The sequence below is a fragment of the Pteropus medius genome, unplaced genomic scaffold, assembly GCF_902729225.1.
Source record: "Pteropus medius unplaced genomic scaffold, Ma_sr-lr_union100, whole genome shotgun sequence".
Taxonomy (NCBI): domain Eukaryota; kingdom Metazoa; phylum Chordata; class Mammalia; order Chiroptera; family Pteropodidae; genus Pteropus; species Pteropus medius.
This window is the reverse complement of record NW_024340849.1, coordinates 19,905,426-19,928,944: the sequence shown is the minus strand read 5'-3', so window position 1 is coordinate 19,928,944 and position 23,519 is coordinate 19,905,426. Positions and strand designations below refer to the sequence as shown.

The window sequence follows — 23,519 nt, the reverse complement described above, 5'->3', positions numbered from 1 at the left end:
AGCAGAATTTCAGAGTAATGGCAAATTTATTATCTCAAGAAATAATTAGGCTCAAGAAAAACATCCTTACAATCAGTGGTACAGGTTCAATTCATATGAAATTGGAAAAGAGAAAATGAAAAGGAACTAAGATTATACAATCATTCAGGATTCTGGAAGTTAATTCAAATTTCAAGACCCAGTTTTAAAAAGATGGAATTACTCCAAATAAGTCTGCACGATCATTTATTTATTTAACAATCACTACATGTGTAATTTTAAAAGTTTAAAACACCAAAATTTAGGATATTATAAACTGTAACTAACAAGACATGACTAATGGAAAAATGCTACTTCCAAATTCGTTTTACCTGAAAATGTTTTTTTTTTAAATAAAGGCTGACAACAAAACCGGTAGTATTTAGCTATTTAAAGGGTCAAGAGGAAGGAATAACAAAATCAACCTAGGAATTGTTTTTCTTTTGTTTAGGATCAAAAGGAAACCATTAACCACATAAGGGTTAAGTAAGTAAAAGATAAAAGTACCCAACCCAAGGACAGTATCCCCCCAGGAGAGAACAAAACAAAGTTACAAATTTGAAAACCAAGTTTGAAATACGTGATATTAGAGAGCTCTCTGCGATAAAAACTAATAGGCTCTACTCACAGCAACTTTCACAAGTGAGTAGAAGGATCTCAACAGAATGTTAACTGTGTACATGACTGTGTGAGAGCACACACAAGCAATTCAGAACCCCAAGACTATAATGGTTAACAAAGGTTACACGACCAAAAACACAAAAAGTGGAAGCAAAGTATTGCACGCTTCTAACACGGCTTCCTAACAACTCCCGAAACAAGAGCTCAGTCCCTCCGGCTTTGAATAACAGAACCACAAACTACCAAGTGTGCTCGCAGTGAAGGGGAAGGGCCTCAGCAGGCCCCCGCCCCGGACCTGGCGGCGGCCAGTTCAGAGAGCCGACCCCTTCCCTTCGGCCTTCCCAGCCCCGCGTTCCAGCACCCGAGGGCCGGGTGCACCGCTGCCCCGACCTCGCCACACCCCAGCCACCAGCCCCCGTGGCCATGGGATGGGGCAAGCCTCACTGACCCGAGCCAAACACAAACACACCCCTAGCCCCGAAGGCCCGCCGGGTGCCGCAGGTTTACCTGGACCGAGGCTCCGGGTCCCGCCCCGTCAGAGCCGGGGGGTCCGGGACCTTTTGTTCCTTCCTCTTCCGAATGGGATGAGGGGCTGGGAGGGGAGAGGGGAATGGGAGATTGGAGGCGGAACTGAAAACACTCTCGCGGCCGCCCGGCCTCCCGCCCCGCCCCCGCAGCCAGTGCCCGTCCCGCAGCCCCGGTGCGCGAGGAGGGGGCGCGGGCCCGGCCGCCGCCCGCGGGAAGGAGGGGGTGGGGAGGCGCGTCCCGCCGCCTCCGCCCCTCCTCCCCTCAGGCGCGCGCCCGTATACCCCCCACCCAGGGCCGCCCGGACGGCCGAGCCCTCCCTGGCCGCGCACGCCCGCCCACCTCCGCTTCCGCCCTGCGCCCTCCGCCGCCGGCCGCAGTGGCGCGGCGCACCCACCTCCGGGCGGCTTGTTCGGCGCTCGCTGGCTGCTAGCTGGGAGCTGTTCCTCCGCCACCGCGGCCGCGCGGTAGACCCGCCTCCCAGCCCGGGCCGCGAGCCCCGCCGATTCGTCGGCGCAGCCCCGGGGCTGGCACCCTGCCGCCCGCTGATTGGCGCCTCCAGCCGCCCGTTAGGGCGCGAGGCACGCCGGCCGAGCGCAGCGCTCGGCGCGCACAGAAGATGGGGCGAGCGGAGGAGGAAAAGAAGGAGGTCGAGCGCCCGGGAAGGGCCAGGGCGCGAGCGGGGCTCCGCGAGTCGCGGCCACTACCACCCCACCTCCTTTCCCTTAGGCCCGCCCCGCCCCCCCGCCCCGACCGGCGTCGCTTGCAGCCAATCAGCGCGCGAGGTGCGCGGGGTGTGAGCCGCGCGTCGAAGGCCTCGAATCGGAAGGGAGACGTCGCTCGCTGATTGGTCCCGCCTCCCCCGTAGAGCGTGAGGCGAGGCGCAGCCGGCGGCCGGCAGCCGAGGACGAGGTGGGGTGGGACCCTCGTGGTTTCGGTTGACTTCGTCTTCGGTGTGCTCCCAGGAGAGGCTCTGGGAAGGGAGGAAGGGGAAAGCACGTATCCTGCCGCTCCGGGAAAACGGACCCCGGCGATCACGCGTTCCTCATTGCCTTGGCCCTCGTCCTCCTCCTCGGCCCCTCTAGCGCCATTGGGTGGGGCCTGTTGGTGGCCGCCGCCTGCCCACCTTTTTTAGGCAAGCCGGGACTGAACACGTGCTCATCCCCTAGGGAGGCCTGGGGCCCGCGCGGAAAACCATACGAACCAGAGGCAGAAAGAGGATTCCGCATAAACCGCGGTGTCGGTCGCACACTGGGCGCGCCCAGAAGCGAATGAGCGGGCGAGTGGGCGGGGCCCTCGTGGTGGTGAACCAGGGCTGAGTCCGAGATGTAAATAAGCCCAGGGCGGGGATCTTCCTCGAACAACAGGGCCTGGGTAGAGGATGCCAGGTAGTTTTGTTTAACCTGAATCTTGGTTCTCTCTTTGGGAAAATGATGATAATAATGCATTGTCTTAACGATCCTTGTGAAGTCTAAAAGGTAAGCACGATACCCCTTAAGTGCTGAATTAGCTTCCCCTTCGTTTCTCCGTGTTCGGGTGAAGTTCTTAGGCCCAACTTCACACATCTGCGCCTCAAGGCCTTAAGCTGCCGGCTGCTCAAAGCTGATGGGGACCCCGGGTAACTTCGCTTTTACCTTAGGGACACCCAAATCTCTGCTGGAATATTGAACCCAACTAATCAGTCACATCAAGTATTAAACTGTTAGGCAGGAAGCACCATAGAACTTAAAGTTGGGGCGGGGTGGGGCGGAGTTAGGTCTCATACAGGTTAGTTGGTGGCAGAGACATGACATGGTTTTCTTGGCTCCCTGTCCAGCGCCCGATCTCATGGGCTCCTTCATGGATTTCATTAACTCAAAACAAGCTGGAAGGGGGCACTAAAAATACAAATCAATTAACAGGAAGTAACAAATGACCATTTCAAATAGAGTTCTTGAAATATGCATTCTTTTCAGAAATGAAGGCTTCCCTGAGGAAGGTGCCTTCTGGAGATTGATTTGGTCTTTCCTTGAGCCTTACAGGTTTTCCAGATTTCCCTTCAAAATCTTCATTTCCACCATCTCTCTCCTCAAACATAGAAGTACTTTTCTCTTCGAGAGGTTGTGATGCAGAGCATGAACCCTGGAGGTAGGCCAATAGTTTTGAATTCAACTCTGTTCCAAATCTGTGATCTTTGTCAAGTGGAACTCACCTGTAATGATAGCTACTCAAATATGTTGTGTGATTATTAAAATAAATATCAAAGTGAATAACATAGGGCTTTGACATTAAAAGAAAATAATTGTCAATATTTCTTCCCTTCTGTTGCCTTCATGCATTTATGCTAAGATGAACCTACTCAGCAGAAATTCTTTCTTCAAAAGTTGACCTCCAGGGTGGTTTTCTTCCACTGTCATTTTAGAAGCAGCTCTGCTCACCCCTTTTTTTAAAATAGCTTGTGAGAAGACCCAGAAAGCCAATTGGTGGAGCTGTTCCACCTCCTAAGCCTCTGCTTCCACTTCCCAGAGCCACTAAGGAGGATGGGCTAGGGCAAAGACTCCAGTTTAGAAGTAGGAAGCCTATTTCTGTTTTTTGGTCCTTCCTGCTAACACAAGCCAACCAGTTTAATATGAAATGGCCTATAAAAAGCTACTCTGGGTCACACAAATATTTTCTCCTATGTGACCAGAGCGTACATTTGGGTGTTCATCCAGGTGAGTAGCAATGGAAACAAAAGCAAGGCTGATTGGGATTCTCAAAGAATCTGCCGCTAGGATGGGAGTTGGGTACTTTGAAAGGTATGTTAATTCAGTGGATGATATACTTGAGGTAAGTAAGACCATCTCTCCGAAAGTGTCAGACTTTGGGTTCCTAACTTTTCCATTTAGGAAGCCTTCCAGGATCTGTAGGATTGAGGAAAGAGGAGGAGGGGCAATCTGGCTACCAATGCAGTTCCCAAAGGGCTTAGAAACAGGAGCATGCCTACGGTCCCCTCTGCTAGAAATGCATCTAAACCAAAATGGGTCAAGACAGAAACTGAAGGCAGATAAAGCAGGGATTGCCGTGGCAACAATCAACTTGGAAATCCACTAGGGTACCTCAAAACCTAAAATCAGTAGGTCCTTATTGTATAAATTACATTAAGTGGATCTTATATGGATAGATACCAAGTTTAACTCTTCATTACTCATGACATTGCAAAATCAATGAAGGCAAAATCAACTCAATTTAAAAGTAGTTAAATTTACTGAAAAGACAAAAAAATGGTAATGGTTACTTCTGAAAAGGGAATCTGGAAGTCATAAGTGGAAAAAAATATTTTTTATGTAGCTTGAATTTAAAGAATATATATAAATACTGATTTTTCCAAAAGACATAACTCATAGTCCATCTCTTTGGTAAATCCAGAAAGCCCTTCCTGGTTACTCTAACCAAAAGGATATCACTCACCTATGAGTTTCCTTTCACAGTCAGAATGATATACATACCATGATTTCACTTTGATTAACACCTTGATCTGTTACTTTAGTCTTGAGCAATGTTTTAGCTTCTCATGTGTGTATGTTTTGTCTCCCTATTTAGGTTATACAGCATTTCATTCTCAATCGTCCTCCCGTACCCTTACTAAAATATTAAGACTAAAGTAAGGTGAAATCCAGCATTTGTGTAGCAAAAGAATTCTGTGTCTGTCATAGATCTGCAAACATTCTACACAGCTTTGCCCCATCCTTCCAGTTTGTATTTGCCCTCAATTTAGCTATTATCTTTGCAGCATCCAATCTCAGTATTCACTCATCCTGGTGGAACTAAGTTGCAGTGAGCATTACTATATCTTAAGGATAAGATCCAGTTATTTGCATCTGAAAGGACACTGATTAAATGAGATAGGTAACCTAAGTAAAAATTCTAAAGAACAAAAGTGTGAGGTTACTTTTGTTGTAAATGATAATGGAAAAAATCCGAAACCACCTGGATTTTTATCTCAATACGATGAAATTTCATGTTTTAAATGAACTTATATTGAAGATGTATACATCTGCCTCTAAACACACACACATTCCTTATTCACATGCTAGTTTGTGTTAAAAATGAAAACTTTAACATATGCTGGGAAATGCTGGAAACAAGAATAAAGCATAAACAAGAAAAAAGAATTGAATCCAGCAAATGTTTATCAGGTATCTGTTATGTGCCTATCATAAAAGCATTGGTTGATTATGATGGGAAATTCTTGTTCTATGGCCAAAATCATTCAAGAATACAAACCGTACAGGCAGGAGTTTCTAGATTTAAAGAGAAAGAGATTGAGAGATGTTGGCTCTGGTTGAGAGAAAAATATTTGGCAAAAACAAGTTATATTTCTCATCATTCTCCAGACATCTGATAATTAATATTTCTTGGCTATATATTTAAAGGCATAAATAATCATTGGATCAATTGATCATTGGATAGCTAATCCAATGATTGCTCAAATATTACTTGGAAAATTACAATATAATTCCAATGCAATGAGCACTCCCATAAAGGCATTTAAATATTATCTAAGATCTACATATTTAAAAAAAAAAAACTAAACAAGCCAATGTCTAACTCTGAAAGAATAAATACACGAATTGTTTAAAGTTCTATTGTAAGGGTATAATTTGGTAGTTGTATGTCAGCAATAGGGCTTTATGCCTTATTTATAATTATCTGTGTGTGACAATATTGACTGAGTGAGGCCGCTGCTAGGCAGGGTAAGTGTATGAAGGTATAATACTCTTGGGAAATTTCAAGCATATTAGCATAATTGTTCTGATGAAGACTGAAGAGCTTATTTAACATAATTGACTGGAGTAGACAATAGATGTATAATCAGTGTCCTAATGATTGAATTAATGAGCCCCAATTGTTTGTCCTTACTGTAAACAGTCCTCAGTTATGAAAAAGACATTTTGCTGAAGGAGTCTGACAATAGTGTTAGCTGATGAGTGGCCAGAATGTAATTAATGGTGGGAGAGAGCCAATTACTACCGAGTCCTAAAGACTTTTTCAATGGTGTATTTCAAGGGGTAAATTACATAGCTACCTAGAGATTTCATATCAGCTCCTCCTTGCCTTCATACAATCATGGAGCTTGATCAATGCTCTTATTTTACAGATAAGAAAACCAATGACCAGGCTTCTCCAGAGTTCTGTGGCCACTTAGTGCCAGGGATTATAAACATATTGGCTACTTTTTCTGTTCTGGGCACTGCTCACTAACTCTTCTGCCTCTCTTTGGTCAGCATCCTCACCCATACCTTTGCTAGTCTTTAATCTCCCTGTTCCCATTACCTTCTATGCACATGTTCTGACCAGTTATATCACAGTGAAAATAGGGGTAAAGTTCTTAGCCACACCTAAATCCCCAGCACCAGACAGAACTGTTTGTCTCCAGATCTGTCCTTTCAGCCACTTTTTGTGAAAGACCTGTCCTCCATCTTCTACCTATTCTTTCTCCTTTAACCACCCAATCCAGATTAGTACCCTCACACATATACCAGTCACACTATCATATCACCTTTTAAATTTTTCTTCAAAACTCTTATCACTGTCTGGAATTAACGTGTTCTTTTATTTCTGTAGGGATTTATCATTCGTTACCACTCTCCACTGAATGTAGACTCAACAAGAGCAGGAAGCATGTCTGTTTTGTTCACCATAGTATTCCTAATTCAAACACTTGGAGGCACTCAGTAAATTACTATTTTTGAATGGGCAAATAATTTTCACTCAAATTCACTCGAACTCATTATCTCCTTCCTATGTAGGTGTGTCTTAGCCTAGTTCCCTGGAAAATAGAGCCTGATGCAAGGATTAAGTAAGCAATGATGCTTTACTTAGGAGGTATTATCCCAAAGCAGCAACAGTGAGGGAAAAGGCAAAGAAAATGGGAAGCAATGCACCGTGATGCATTACTGTGTTAACCACTGCTTCATGACAAGTCTTGAAGAAAAACAGCCAGTCTCTTGATAAGTGCAACCACTTGGCCATACAGGACATCCCCAAAACAGACTATAGAGAGAGACTTTGCCTTAATGAGAAAGAGAAACTTTTATCTGTGTCCTATTGGTCAAAGATTATCCCACAGGAAACTAACATTTCCACACTTTCCAGTTGTGTTATCTATATTCTTTGATAGCCACTCAAAAAGCAAGGTGCCCTGCCCTGGAGTCCAGAAGTGATGAGGGAAATTGTGGGTATGTGGCTGATGGGCTTTGGACAGTTAAGTCCACAAAGGACTTAACTAAGTCACTCATGGTAGCGGCTGAAACAGAGCGAGAGGCTGAGGGGCCCAGAGATGGTGAGGCCTAGAAAATCTGAGATGTCATAAACTGAGCCTGATATAGAGTAATTGTTGCCATAACAAAGGTAGGACCAGGTCTGTTTTATTCACTGCATTGTACCCAGCACCTCACATAATAAGTGCTAATTAAATTTTTGTTGGGTGGATGAATGCATGCATAAATGGCATCACCATCTACTAACTTACCTAAGCCAAAAATGTGGAGTCATCCATGATCTTTCTTAATTCTTAAATATGGAAATGAGGTAGAGCCTTCTTGGCTCTACCTCCATAATGTATCTCAGATCCAATGCTTCCTTTTCAAGCTCACTTCCTTGATTCAGACCTTTGTCATCGTTCATCTAAATTATTGCTATAGCTACTTAACTGGTCTTCCTGTATCCAATCTTAGTCCCCTCCAATTTATTCTCTCTGCTGCCAGGATTTTTCTTTTTTTATAGCATATTTTCTAAATTCAAATCTGATAACATTACTATCTTGATTAAATTGATAGTTGTCTTCTTTTTTCTTTTTTTTCTCAATAGAATCAAGACTCCAGCATAACCTAAAAGATCCTTCATGATCTGTCTTAAGCTAATCTTTTTAGCTTTATACCTCATCACTCCCCACCTTACTCTTATACCCCAGCCAGCCTGAACTCCTGGCAATTTTCCCAGTGTACCATACTCTCTCATTCCCCAGTGGCTATACTGTGCTTTTTGTCCTACCAGGAATACATTTGTGCCTGATGAACCCCTACTCATATAACCCCATTCATCCATTCATCCACCCATCCACCCACCCATCCAGTATTCGTTGTAACAGCCAGGATTTTTAGTTGTAACCAACAGAAGAAACTGACATTGCTGATTTAAGGAGAAGGGAATCTGTTGAAAAGATATTGGGTGGCTGACACAATTGCTGGGAAGGCTGTAGAAACAGGCTCGGACAATAAGCAAGGACAAGGAAGTCTGGGCAGCAGCTAGGATCACAGGAAATATCACGAAACAGCATGTTGAAGGAGGAGACCATCACTGCCACCACTATCCAATACAGGATACCTAGGTTCACATTTCTAATTCGATGGCACCGGACACTGTTACCACCCACCACTGGCACTACCAGCACTGTTGCTCCTGGAAACCAGATGTCACTGCAGTACATGTTATTGCCGTCAGAATGGATTCTCCACCAAACCTAATTTGCATTGCCAGAGCTCCCTCTTTGAAGCCAAGGCAGATCCGTTAGGTTTACCAGGCTTAGCATGTGTTTCTTGCTGTAGTGCAGGCAGGGCTGGGAAAGTAAGGAGCTGACATTTTTGGCTTCTATATTGTAATTAAGATCCGCTTCTTACCAGTAGTCATTAGATTACCCCAAATAAGGGAAAGGGGGTCAGATACTGGGGAGCCCCCAAATGACAAAGCTCCACCGTGTTCTCAAATTTGCTCAACAAAAAAATTGTGCATTTACCTGTGCCAAGTTCTCTTTTGAGGCACTAAGAATACAAAAATGAATAATGTGACCACTTCATACCCACTGGATTATCTATGGTCAAAAAGACAGAAAATAACAAGTATTGGCAAGAATAGAGAATGTAGAAAAATTGATGGGAGAAATGTAAAATGGTACATTCACTTTGAAAAACAGTCTGGCAGTTCCTCAAAAGATTAAACAGAGTAATCATGTGACTCAGCAATTCCACTCCTAGGTATACACCCAAGAGAAATGGGAAAACATATCCATTCAAAATCTTGTATGCAAATACTCAGAGCAGTATTATTCATAATAGCCAAAAGTGGAAACAAGTCAAATGTCTTGTTTCAACTGATGAATGGACAAATTGCGTTATATCCGTACAATGAGACATTATTCAGTCCCGAAAAGTAATGAAGTTCTGAAACATGCTACCACATAGATAAATCTTGAAAACATTATGCTAAGGGAAGGAAGCCAGTCACAGAAGACCACATACTATATGATTCCATTTGTATTAAACATCCAGAATAGGCAAATCTGTAAGGATAGAAAGCAGATTCGTGGTTGGCTAGGCCTAAAAGTGGAAGAGGGTGGGATGGGGGAGTGACTGCTTATGAGTACAGGATTTCTTTCTGCAGTAATAAAAAGGTTCTAAAATTCTATCATGATGATTGTATAAATCTATGAATATACTAAAAACTGTTGAATTGTGTACTTTAAATGGATGAGTCGTATGGTAAGAGGATTGTGTTTCAATAAAGCTGTTTTAGGAAATGAATAAGATAGAAAAGTCTCCCTTTCTACAAGGAGCTGAGATGCTTGTAAGACAAGCAAACACTTAACAAGGAAACTGTAGACTTCAATCAACGGTAAGCCTCTTCCTCACTCCTACCTCTTCTTTCTTCGTTCCTCAAGAGAGAATAGGTCCCTTCCTTCATCATAGCACTTATACTTTTTTATTGCCTTTCTCTGAAAAATAAAATCCCTAAGGTAGGTCTGTGTCTTTGAACTTTGGATCACCAGGGCTACATGCAGTACCTGATATACAATAGGTTTACAATAGTTGTTTGTTGAATGGTGAATAAATGACAGAGCCAGGACTAGAAAGTGGGTGTCCTAAGTCTCAGATCAGCATTCTTTACAACTACACCAACCATACTGGTACCTGAAATGAAGACTTCCTAAATCCAACAGCTAGCCAGAGAGAAGTCTACACAAAAACTATAGTGTTTTTTACAAGCTGTCAGTTTCCAGATATGTGTTTACATTTTACACTACAAATGTGATTTTGTTGTTTCCTTCCTAATTATGCTGCATACTTGGAATATCTTTCCACTCACCTCATTTACAGCTCCCTCCCCTGAGTTCGTCAGGCAGCATTAGCTTTGCTGGCATCTTTAGCATCTCATCATTGTGAGTTCTCACCCATCAGCTGGTCAATGGCGAATGGGGCTTCCTGGCCTATGTGTGAGGATTTTAAAGGCCCAGATTTTAGCAATTTGGTTTTTCACTTGTCAGGAAGCACCAAGTAGAACTATTACAAATAAAGATTATTTAGAAAAGTTTTTTTTTTTCACAGCCTATTGAGGTATAACTTGCAATGAATTTTTTCTGCTACTTTTTAAAAACAACTTTATTGAGATATAATTCACATAACATAATTAATTCACCCATTTAAACTAGAATTCAATGGTTTTTAGTATATCCACACAACTATATGACCATCACAATCTAATTTTAGAATATTTTCATGACCCCCAAAATAAATCTCACCATTAGCATTCATTCTCCGTTCTTCCCTTACCTCAGCCCTAGCCAACCACTGATATACTTTTTTTGCTCACACAGATTTGCCTATTCTGGATGTTTCATAAAAATGTAATTATACAGTATGTGGCCTTTTGCGACTGGCTTCTTTCATTTAGTCTAATGTTTTCAAAGTCTATCCATGTGGTAACATGTCTCAGTACTTCGTTACTTTGCATTACCAAATAATATTCCATTGTATGGATATGCCACAGTTGTCTATTCATTCATCAACTGATGGACATCTGAGTTGTTTCCACTTTTTAACTATTACAGATAAGGCTGCTATGAACATTCCTATATAAGTTTCTCTACTACTTTCTAGACCATACCTTTATTCTAAAACTTCTCCCCTCTTCTAATTCTCTGTCACTAAGTGTGCTGCCAATCAGTTTACAAAATTCTCCAAGTTTTTAATAAAGTTTTATTAATGGATATTGAAGGCCTGGTAAACATATACAGCCTTGCTGCTATTGGAATTGGTTGCCAATATATAAAATATTTTACCAAGCTAATCAAACAATTATCTCTCCAATGACGTTTTGTGACTTCTGTTCAAAGATGCCAAGGACCCAAGTTTTCTATCCATTCGAAGTGCTCCTGGAGAATCTATTTGTATTAGAGAGTGTGCACTGTGCTGGGGAGAGAAGGAATAGGACACAGTCCTTGCCCCGTAGGGTCTTCTATTTTGTTAGAGGAGACAACTGTGGGGGAGGCTCTTCTGTGGGTTTTGAGGAATGCGAAAAGGTGGCAGGTATGGTTCCTTGTCTCAATGAACTTCTAGCTCCACTGGGAATGTGGGAGGTGGTGTGGAGGAGGTTGAGAGAGTGAAACTCTATGGCTGGTTCTATCATTGCACAGGATTCTTAACCTTTTATCTCATTTAATCTTCAAATGACCCCCCAAAGAAGGAATTTTTCTTAAAAACAACAAAAGTTCCCATAGAAATAACGCCTAAGATCAACGAGCTACAGTGGACATTTCCAATTGAGGTAAAAACCAGGAAATCTATACCAAGTGCAGCAGACCTGTGGACAACCTCCTGGATCATGTGAGCAGGGATGGGGCTCTGTTCTCTCTTAACTGACCTTCAGGGTCTAGTTTGCATATCTGCTCTTTAGCACTGGGAAAGGCGATGAAAAGATCTTCTAAGACCTGGAGCTTGGACACTGGCAACTACCATGGAAATGAATGTGTATCTCTTTAGGGCCTTGGTTCTACTTCTGGGCTTGGGTTCCCAAGACGGGGCTGCATCCTGGGATGCAAGGGACTTAAAGAGTATGTGTGCATGGGCACAGGGGAGAACAAGAGTTGCAATTGGGAGCTTTTTGAAATAATCACCACTTTCATCAAAATGCGCTTTTGCCTAGATATAGGAGCAATGTAGCCCAAGGGTTCCAGAAAGAACAAAGAGGCAAGTGGTTAAAGGTGCTGGAGGTAGAACTGTCCCCAGTAAGGAGTTACCAAAGACTGGGAGAGCCAGGCTTACGGGTGTAGGGGAATTTCTATTGCAGTTTTTAGCAGGAACTTGCCTGTAGAAGCACATCCCAGAATGAAGAGTCACTCATTCCAAAATATCTATTAAGTACTATGTGTCAGGCACTATTCTGATACCAGAAAACAGCAAATGGCAGTAAATGAAACAAAAATTTCGCTTCTCTCAGGGACTGCATTCTAGATGCAGAAGGGAGGGCAATAGAAAATAAGGAAAATGGGTAGTAAATAGCAGGGAGTGTTAAGTTTGGTGGCAAGAAATAAAGCGGGGAAGGAGAACAGGACATGCTGGAGTAGGGGTAGAGGGCTATTTGCCATTTTCAGTAGGTTGGTTAGAAAAGTCCATATTGAGAGGGTAGCATTGGAGCCAAGATATGCAGGTGGTGAAGATCCGGGAATGGAGGCTCTCAGGCAGTGGAAAGAGTGAGTACAAGGCCCTGAGAAAGAAACATCAGGGAGGCCAGTTAGGGCATAGCAAAGAAGGAGCAGAGTGAGCAAAGGAGGTGCAGGGGCTGGTTGGCAAGGGCCATTTTAGAGACCTGCCTCTTAAGCTGAGTAAGATGAATATTTCTGGCACATTCAGCTATGAGGTTGCAGGTGTGGAATAATGGGAGAGTTGGATTAGCCAAGATTGAGTTTTCACCATGTGAAAATAAAGAATTGAGAGATGGGCAAAGGAGTTGAGAAGTAATTACAATAATGGATTGTTTCAGTTATCATTTGTTGTGTAACTAGCCACCTCAAAACACAGTGGCATAAAACTGCCACAAATTCTGTGTATCAGGAATTGGGGCAGGACCCAATGGGGATGCCTTGTCTCTGTTCCGCTATTTCCAGGGTTTGAGCTGGGAAACCTGAAGGTTGAAGAGTGGGTTGATTCAGCTCATGCTGGCATTGCCTGGAGGCATCTCCACTCACATGTCTGTTGGCCAGCACACCTCCACACAATCTCTTTATGCAGCCCAGTCTCTTCACAGCCCAGAGGCCTCAGACAGCCTACATGGCAGCTCAAGGCTCCCAAAGCGAGTGTCCTAAGAAAGAAAAAGTTAAAGATGCCAGCATCTTAAGACCTGGGTCTGGAAATTGGCACAGTGTCACTTCTACCATGTTCTATTGGTCAAGCAGTTGCAGAGTCCAGGTTCAAGGAGAGGAGACAGAGGCCCCACCTCTTTTGGGGAGAAATGATGTTTAAAGTACAGGGCTCATTAAAGTTGAACTCATGTAAGGAGAGAGGGTGGTTAAAAGCAAGAAAAGGCCATAGGACATACCTGGAGAAAATATGAAGAAAATTTGGCCAAGGAGAGTAAGATGGTCAAAAGTAAACCAGAAGCAAGTGGTGATTGTTTCAATGAAGAGGGAAGATCCACTGTGCCTGATGCTGCTAATAGGAAGATAAGGCTGAGAAATGACCTTTGGACATGGCAAGGTGGAGAACATTGATACCATGACAATGGCAGTTTAAGTAAAGCTGTGGGGCTGAAAGTCTGATCAGAATGAGTTGAAAGAATCGAGGAGAGAAAATAAAGACAGCAAAGATAGACATGTATTTCGAGGATTTTTTGTTTGTTTTTTGTAAAGAGTAATACAAAAATGAGACAGACTTGTGACTGCAGATGTGGGTTTAAGAGAAGATTTAATAAGCCAGAACATACAACATTTTTGTAGGCTGAAGGGAAAGATCTAATAGAAAGGAAGAAATGGTAGTGCAGGAGTACAGGAGAGAGTAGATAACTAGGAGTGATGTTCTTAAATTGGTGAGAGAGTATGGGACCTGGTACACAGTGGAGGGCTTGGCAGCATGGATGGTTCACCTGTTGCAAACATTCTCAATTGGGGAGAAAATTGGTTCTTGCTCTTTATATGTATAAATCTCAGATATTCATGCTGCACATGAACAGATATATATCTGTTGTATTATAATATCATGGGTGTGGGGGGGTGCAATTAGGAAAAAATATATATAAAAAGACTCCTTAAAAGGTGTAATAATGAATAAGAGGTTGGGAAATACTGGTCTGTTAAAGCTGAAGAGAAGGCAGAGTGTACAAGTAGGTATCAGTAGGTGGTAGTGGGAAACATGTGGAAGCTCTCTTCTGATAACATCTGTTTTCTTAGTGAAATAAGGTGCAAGAAGAATCAAATGTGAGGAGGAGAAAGGGATTTTTGCAGGTTTCATGAAATGAGAAAGTCTGAAATTGATGTTTCAGAGAGTAGGAGAAAGAATTAAGTAAAGATTCACTTGACGTTGGTAGACATTTCAATGTGAGACCAATCAGCACGTTTGCTTGCTTTTGTCCAGCCACATTCAGGTGCTCAGATTAGATAGAGACTGGGGTTCACCAGGAGTGAGATTTTACTAGAAGAACACAATGGATGGAGATACAAGCAGGGGCATATCCGATAAAGTGACTGTAATGGTCATTAGTGCCCCATCACTATTAGTGCTCCTCGTAACAGTATATCTTGTCAGCTTTTTACACCAAGCACCTGCAACTCTCCATCCAAGGGCTTTCTCTGTTGGCCTGTGTACAGTACTGGGATGTCAGTGTCCCAGGAATGACCTTCAGCCAGTGATGGATGGCTGGGGGTTGCGGGGAATAACTAAGGACTGTTCTACACACCTGCTCAATAAATGCTCTTTATTCGCTTCTTTCTCTTCCCTTTCTGACTTCCCCATACCCCTACTTCCTGGGATCGTTTTCCAAATAAACTATTTGCACTCAAATCCTGGACTCAGGGTCAGCTTTGGAGTGAACCTAACTAGGACAATGATAAACCATAGTTTTAAAGCCAGATAGGGAAAGAATTAAAGGCATGATGGTGGGGAGAGGGGAAAGAAAGTGTTCATAAGGCAGTGAAAGGTGATAAGATCAATGAATTAGAGAACCCAATGAGATCCAAGAATGTTTGAGCCAGGGCACTTAAAATTAGGATTATAAAGTTATTGAAGATAAAGTTTAGGGTATGACTATGGGAGGGTGTGACTTGGTTGGGTGGAGGGTAAGATCATTTCAGGAGAGGGATCAAAAACTGAGAGGCCAAGGCCATGGGCCTTAGAAGAGTGATTGTTTTTTATTTGCCTTCTACCTTTCCTACAGGATTATTCTGAAGATTAAATGATATAATTCACACGAAGATCTAGTACAAAGCTTGGCACATAGTAAATGCTTAATAAATGTTAGTCGAGGCCCTCAGTGAGCACATGATCCAAACCACATCAGTCAATCCTCCCCAAGGTTTGTTTTAACTCGATCCATTGATGAAGCATAATTTACCTTGTTGATTAAGAGGATGGGAGGCTGCAGCTGCCTATGACCACCTACACTGCCTCACAGGCAGAAGGAGTTAGGGCAACACAAGACAGAAACAAAGATAAGATGGAGAGAGGATCCTGGCGGTGTTTGGTTCCCATGAGTCAGTTGTCTCTACAGCCAGAGCTACCCTGCCTTCTCTATAATTATTCAGTTTGGTTTCATGAGTCTATAAAAATTTTGTAAAACTTTTGTTTTGATAAAGCTAGTTTGAGTTGATTTCCTGTTTTTTTTGGTTGTTGTTGTCTGTTTTTTTTGTTTTGTTTTTAACAACAACAAAAACAATAAAATAAACAATAAGAGGAGTCACCTCTTGCCTCATGCTGGTCAAAGTGATCTAACGCATGGTTCATACATGGAGATCTTTCAGAGACCCAGAGAGGAGGCAGTACTGTGAGATTTAAAGAATATCTAACTAAAACTCATACCTGAATTAGTCTCAACTCTGCCATATGCTAGCTGAGCGGGCATTATGCCGTAGGGTTTCATCGGGAAACTAATGTTATAACAAAGTTGTTGAAGGCATCATCTACTTCCTTTCTCAGTGCTCCTCTATGATGCACCCAGGACAAATTTGTCTTAGAACTTGTTGCCAGGAAAAAACTTTCCTTTTCTCAAAGAACTGTAGAAAGAGAGAACTAAGTAATCTGTTGCGTTTATTCGCTTTGGCTATCCTGGAAGCTCAGAGCCAAAGATACCACCCAAAATGTGGGACCTTACAATCTGTGTATGTGAATATGTGAATTTTATCTTTTCCTCCTAATATTAATATTCTATTGTAAATTACATTTTTCTTAAAACTTACTTATATTTCACTATTTTAAGTATTATATAAAATTCCTCAGATCATTTATAGAATAAAGTGTAAATAAATAAGTACATACGCTAGTATTCAATCTGAGGACTATCCCTTCACCTCTTTACTGTGAAATGATGGAGCTAAAATATCCAGTGGAGATGGCAAATTCTGAAGCATCGCCTTTACTCCAAAGTATAGCAGTAATGGATGACTATTAAAAATAAAGTAAAATAACCAGGTTCAAAAACAAGATAAAAATCTCCGTGACCCAGAAACAATATAGAAACATAAAGCAGTAAATAAGGCTGAAGCTATGGTTTCCTGGGCTTCTGATCTAGAGGCAGCAGCAGTGGCTAAGAGTTCAACTCCTCCAGAACAATGGAGATCGAATGTATTCCACATGGGAAAGTATCAAAGCCAGGATCACTTTCCTGATGATGAAAAGAAGCTGAAAAAGAAAATTTGTTGACTAAAATGGGTGCTTAAAACTTTTATAAAGGAAGGAGGGAAATTTAGGATGATAGGAGACAGAAACACAGTCCCATGGCCAGAAACTGCAACAAGCTGCCCACAGGCCTGATGACTGGATCTGAAGCATCTTCAGTACCATTATCAGGCCAGAATCCACCAGTTGCATATATAAGACCTAGACCGAGATACTGGGGTGAGAGTGGGGGAAACTAATAAGAAGCAATCACAAATCTACTAAATAGGGACGAGAGATAGAAACAAATCTTCTCAAAGTGAGTTATGCGAATTAAAATTATGCAAGGCACAGGAAGAAATCTAAGGCAAAGAAAGAAAACAATCAAAATCAGTAATTAAAATACAAATTTGGTCTATTAGAAATAAATTTTGAAGGTTATTCTGAAAAAGACTTAAATATAAGCATGATACATGCTAAAATCATATTCATAAAATGAAAGACAAAAGAACAAACAGGCAGAAATAAAAATAGCTATAGATGACAAATTTAATTGGAAATTTTGAAATAAAAATACAGATTTTGAAATTAAAAACTCAGTAGGCCACTAGGCACTTTTAAAGAGCAAAAGGAGTGAATTAGATGATAGTATCACAATTCACTCAGAATGCAAGCACAAAACACATAAAAAGTTTTAAAGGATAGTTAAGAGACATGTAAGATAAATTGAGAAAGTACACAATACATCTAATAAGAATTCCAGAAGAAAAAAATAGAGAGAATGAAGGAGAAACAACAATTGAAGAGGTGGTAGCTGAAAATTTATTAGAATTAAAGGACAATACATGTCCTTGGTTTAAAAGTACTACATTCCAAGTAAGAAAAATAAACTAAATTCACACTTGGATACTTTATAGTAAAAACTACAAAATATAAAAAATAAATTTAAAATCTTTAAGAATTATTAGAGAAAAAGATAAATTACCTAAAAATAAATGGCAATTAGGCTAATAGCTGGCTTCTTACTTCTTAATACAAGCCAAAAGACAATGGATTAATATCCCCCAAATGCAAGAAAATGTTTTTGGCAAGCTAGAATTTATATGCAGTTAAATTGTCATTTAAGAAATGGCAAAATAGACACATATACATAACCTGAGAGTTTACTACCTCACTAAAAGAGAATACTTTAACTTTTTAATACAAGGAAGAAATGAAGAAGAGAAAGAAAAACGAAAGAAGTAAAAAGAAAGAAAGAAGGCATGGAATAGAAGAAAAAAGTGGAGAGTACAGAATGGAAAATACGTTTCCATAAATTTAATTAATATTGACTAACAAAATAAAAATGATGATATATGTTCCTAAAAGAGAGGGTAAATTAATATTCTGAACAATGATAAGAAGATTGAGGGCACGGTGTTCAATAGATAAAGTGTATTTATGTTCTTATCATTTTAAAAGAAGGATAGAAATATTAAATAATTTGTTATAAAACTTAAAATTAAATATGTACAAATTAAACATTTAAATATGTACAAATTAAACATTTAAAGAAACACTTTAAAGAATAAAAGCAATATCTATGGCTTCCAAAAAGGAGATTTAGAAATAGGGGCTATAGAAAATTTTATCTGTACACAAAATTCTCTAATGGAGATAAACAAAGAAAAATATGGTAAATAGAAAACACGAAGTAAGATGATAGAATCAAGTTAAATTATATTAATAATTTTAACATATAGAAAATGATTCAATTCACATGTTAAAAGACAGGGGTTATCAAATTGGATTAAAAACTCATCTATATATTGCTTATAAAATACACCTAAACAAAACCATCCAGAAAAGTTAATAAAAGGATGGAAAATATTTCCCATACATATACTATCCAAAAGAAAGTGGGGATAGCACACATGATATCAAACAAAATAAAATTTAAGGCATGATACCCATATAGGGATAGGATATACCACAAAATAATAAAAGTAATAATCTAATGAAATTACTTAATAATTATAAATTTATGTTTATCCAACCACAAAGCCTTTAAATATACAAAATAAAAACTGATACATTTATAAGGGAAAATTGACAAATTTATAGTCACCAAATGCAAGAAACATTAATCTGGAACATGTGGAACATTAATCTGCCTCTTCTAGAAACTGCTATATCAAGTAGACAAAATATTAGAAAGGATATAGAAGATTCGAGTAACAGCATTAATTAAATATGGTCTAATAGATTGTTTGGGAAATATTGCTGTTTGGGAGGTTGGTTAACAGGCTCTTAGGGAGAAGACTAAAGCAAAAACTCACAGACTTGGGCTTTGGGAGAGTGGGGCATCCTCAACAAGCAAGCCCAGGCCTCACAAATTATCAGTTCAAAGGCAGAGTCTCAGGAAGCCCATTTAGGGCAGGGACTTAGTAGAGGCAGGAAAAACTTCAAGACATGGTTCCTGGCTTAAATGGGCCACTTTGGGCAAATCACTTTGATCTTTCTGAACTTTAGCTTCTTCTGCAAAATAGAGATAACAATAAGACAGATCTCTAGGTTTTGTTATGAGGGTCAAGTAATCGGTTAACACCTATAAAGAATTTAGCAGAATGCCTGGCACATATAGAGTACCTGCTTTGTGCAAAGCATGATGAGAATTGTAAAAATTACAAAGACAATGACATGGGACCTACTGTTACAGTGGCAAGCTGATAGCTATGGCCAAAAAGAAATTTACCAGGGATTGCTTTATCACTTAGCCAGACAAGCACATGCTTTGGAATTGGATACAAATAATTTTCCATCCCAGCTCCAACATTGTCTATGTGCCTTTCCTCCTACTTTGTTAAATGGAGATAGTAATAGTGCTTATCGAATGGGGTTGTTGGAAAAAATAATTGGGGTAGCATGTTAAGCATAGTGTTAGATGCATCAAAATATTCAGTAAGTGGCTACTAGGATTACCTATAGCGTTCAGTAAATGATAACTATTGCCATTAATAGTATTAATATGATTAAATAGTAGAAAATGATACACAGTTAAAATAAACAAAGATGAAGAAAAGACCAAAGGATTTAGTTGAAAAATGTATCTCAATGTATGTAAATTCAGAACAACAGCAGAAACAATATGGTTTGGTACTAGAAAAGTATTTTTCTCCCCTTAAACTAACCTCGCGATGTAATATAGGGTTATCAAATTCAACCATTCATGGTTTTTCATTCCCCCGTAAGAATGGCTACATCACCGTTCTCTGATGAGAGCCAACTGATAGAAGCATAAAAGTCTATAATCAGGGATATTACTTGGCTTGCAAAACCCATAGAAAGAACGTGTTTTTTTCTGATGAGGGGAGTCACACTACCAAATAATGCCTGAAGATTAATCTTAATCTTCTAAAACAGCTTGTTGTTATCAACACTTTCACATTCATTAATTTTGCTCTTAGGGTTTCACGATACCTTTCTGAGATAGGTCTGGGTACATATGGTTTTTCCTATTTTTTCAAAAGAGTACACAGAGATACAGGGAGTTAAAGTGCCCACCCTAAGTTAACTAACTGGTGGTGGAGCAAGAACTAGACTCCAGCTGCCTGCCTGAGTCCAATAAACTAGGTTTCTTCCCAAGAGAAACAACATGGGCCGAAGAATCTTGTGTGGATAGCATAGAAGACAAAGAAGATCGGTCTGTCAATTCAACGAACATGTTTCATACTCTGACTAATCATCTAATAAATGAATCAATGTATTATTTTAACAAATAGTATTTGCCCTGGCTCTGGTAACATGTAAAGCTTCAGTCCTTGCCCTATTAGAGTTTAAATTTAGCAAAGAAGGAGAATAGAAGCAAAAACTTCTTCCAAAGGTGAGAGAGAAAATGTGCAATAGGCTCACGAAACTGCTATAATAGTATAGTAGACAATTTATATTTTGCCTGCCCAGCACTCAGATATGCTTTTCTTTAGGGAACCGTACCTCCCTTTTCTAAAAACTGCCCCTCTTCCACTTATAATGATCCTATAGGGGCTGCTATGTTTTTAGATGACCTCATTCATAGTTGATTGCCCCAGGGGTGGGCTTCTGACCCAATCTGTGCCAATCAGAACCCTACCCAGGGCCACTACAAGCCCATATGGCATCTTTGTGGAAACTAGAAAAGGCACCCCTTCTTCAACACTTTATGCCCATCTGTGCAGAAATCGTTGAAATCTACAATATTTATATTTTGAAGAGTACTTCTGAGTTTGTGCAGTGACTTCCTACAGCAGGATTTTTAACTTCGAACTAAAAACGATATGACTGGCAGTGTCTCTCCAGTAGCAGAGATAATAACACTTGGGAGCTAAGGACGGACATTTACTCTGAAACACAGAGAAGGCCAGTCAGCAGCTAGAGAGAATGAATCAATGTGTGGAAAGACGCCAAAACGCAGAAGAGACGGAGGTGGTTCTAGTCATACTTGGGGCCACGATGCCAAACGTTCCTGGAGGCTCCACCGCATCCCTGCCCATCGTTTGGATGTTCAACTCTTTCTTTTTTCCCACAAGCCAAAACATTCTCCTTTTTCGCTTAAGCGAGATCAAATAGGAGTTTTTGTTACTTGCAGCTAATGCAGCTGTGAGTTTAATTTTACTAATTTCCACATTTCTCAATTTTAAAAGCAAATGGGGGGAGAGCACATTAGCTTTAATCTCCACTTGATCAAGTATGATTTTTACACAAAGGGAAATGGCTCTGTTTCTATCTATTCCAACCCAGTAAGTAGTTTTTCATTTTATGTCCATGCCTAAAAGGAAAATTACATGTTGGCTGCCCGCTCTAATTGTTTGTAATCACTGAAATTTGCAGTCCTATCCTGTGGTGTGTTCTGAGACCTCTCCTTATGGGGCATTCTTTCAGTGTGTTTTGTTGGCAGTAGCTGTAGCAATTAGAAAATTGGGAAATGTATAAAATCCAGAGGGATATCAATTTTGGCATTTCTTCCCTTTAGTCAATGTTGTTATTAGAAGTGTGTAGGGCCCCAGAAAAAATTAAACGGAACCGTGGGCTTCTCTACTGACATACAGAGCTTACCCTGTTCCAAGAATCACTTGCAATTTTCATTGGTGAATCTAAATCTAGGAGGATCAGGATCCAATGAGTTTTTTCCTGGAGGGAGAGAGAAGGACCACTGAGTTTGTTTAGAGGCCAGTATCTTTAGAAGGTCATCTTCTTCCCAGGAGCACATGACTCTTCCTCATGCTCCTCTTTGTCAGATTGGACTTTAATATATAGTTACAGCCAAATATGCAGAGCAGGAAGATTTAAATTTATTTGTGTACACACATACACTCACCTGATCAAATGCAACTATAAAGTCATAAGACTAGTGTTAAAACAAACGTAACAGAACTGAGGCCCATCCTTTTCTCCATTTTCAGCATGCTTCAAAAGTATATTTTCTCTTTGGAAACAGGAAGGAGTCATTTGGAATCAGATTCTCTGGCAAATAAGGTGGGTAATCGAACTGTAGCATGCAATTTTGGGTCTGAAAATAAGTATTATTAAGTTACAAGACTGGTTTTCTATGTGGCCCAAAAGCTGCTTCCAAAAACAATTTTCAACGGAAATCAGCAAAGAACTTTCCCGCAATGGAAGGACCTTTAAAATAATTATGTAGTCTTCTAAAGAGATTCTTCAGGAGGAAATCACTCATTTGGATATAAGAAGTTGTATATGCCTGCCATTCAAAAAAAAGTTGAGTGATGAAAAGCATAAATGAATACATCTGCACCAAATACAGCAATATAAATATTTATGTTTCTAGAATATTCACCAAATGATTCTGGAAAAAATAACAACTTAAAAGTAGTCAAGTTAGAGCTTCACTTTACACTATACCCTAAAATAAATTCTCAATATATTAAAAGGAAAAAATAAAATCATAAAATTTTAGTGATTAAAATAAGTGAATATTTTAAGTGGTCTTCGGACAGACTTTTCTAAGTATAACATTATGAAAGAAATAGAAATGCAAGAAAAATATATGTCTACTACATAAAACATTTTATAAGACCAAAAAAATTTTATAGAAAAATTACACATTAAATAAAACAAAGAGTTAATAGCCTTACTATATACAGAACTATTCTAAAGCAGTAAGAAGATATTTTATATTTATATAAACATGAGACATGTTTTTAAAAATGTTCAATCTTACTAGTCGCCAAAAAAATGCACAATAAAAATTATGTAACTGGAGTAATATTTCTAAGTATATTAATGTGTGATTTTTTGCTTATGGTTCTATACTTTTGACTTTAATCAGCCTATGAAATTCATCTAGTTGGGTGAAGGGGAATGAGAGGTGTTGGGGGTTATAGTGAGTAGGAGAAGTTCTTACTGTTTTTACTTACAGTTCATGCTGTAAGAAAAAGGAAGAGTTAACAATTTGCTTTTGATATCCAAAATAGGGTTTTACAGCATAGAACAAGTCTTGAGAGACAGACTTTGTCAGGAGAAAGGGGATTTCTAAATTCCTGTAGCTCCTGTTTAACCAGATTAGTGGCTATCCAGGAGGACTCAGGGCATATAATTTCTTCCACTTGGAAGAAATTTCCACTTCCACCTATCATGACCAAATGCTGAGGCTACTTGACTTAGGGACAAGGAGAATATAATACAAAGACAACGGAGAGTCCAAGGCAGACCTTTCCTGCTCAGCTGGGAAGAGCACAGGAGAAAGACTGATTTTTTTCCTACCCACTTATGCCAGGCAGGCAC

At 40.2% G+C, this 23,519-nt stretch overlaps 2 protein-coding genes across 10 annotated transcripts in view; one reads left to right on the top strand and one right to left on the bottom strand.

Moving 5' to 3' along the window:
- Positions 1–1,703, bottom strand: part of SMAD2 (SMAD family member 2) — a 74,519-nt gene extending 72,816 nt beyond the window's left edge. For 2 of the 5 annotated variants that reach the window (XM_039842119.1, XM_039842136.1), the window contains exons 1-2: positions 1,562–1,610; positions 1,147–1,231 (exon numbers count right to left, since the gene is read on the bottom strand). The gene's annotated coding sequence lies outside the window, so the exon portion shown is untranslated. Of the gene's footprint in view, positions 1–1,146; positions 1,232–1,561 lie in introns of all 5 variants that reach the window. The other 3 variants (XM_039842129.1, XM_039842152.1, XM_039842146.1) reach the window with 2 other exon arrangements.
- LOC120585790 (basic proline-rich protein-like) lies at positions 810–18,008 on the top strand. Of its 5 annotated transcripts, none has more exons than XM_039842169.1 (2): positions 810–3,291; positions 17,968–18,008. In XM_039842169.1, the coding sequence occupies exon 1, from the start codon at positions 1,068–1,070 to the stop codon at positions 1,962–1,964; it is 897 nt and encodes a 298-aa protein (XP_039698103.1). In that variant the 5' UTR covers positions 810–1,067; the 3' UTR covers positions 1,965–3,291; positions 17,968–18,008. The 5 variants fall into 5 exon arrangements, with proteins under 5 accessions (XP_039698103.1, XP_039698129.1, XP_039698112.1 ...); XM_039842195.1 differs by lacking the exon at positions 17,968–18,008 and having other exon boundaries at positions 810–2,076; positions 3,186–9,033; XM_039842178.1 differs by lacking the exon at positions 17,968–18,008 and having other exon boundaries at positions 810–2,076; positions 3,120–9,033.
- The last annotated feature ends 5,511 nt before the right edge of the window (positions 18,009–23,519 follow it).

Coding starts and splice junctions, on each gene's coding strand:
- LOC120585790 (XM_039842169.1), top strand. CDS start 1,068: ATGGGGCAAGCCTCACTGACCCGAGCCAAACACAAACACACCCCTAGC.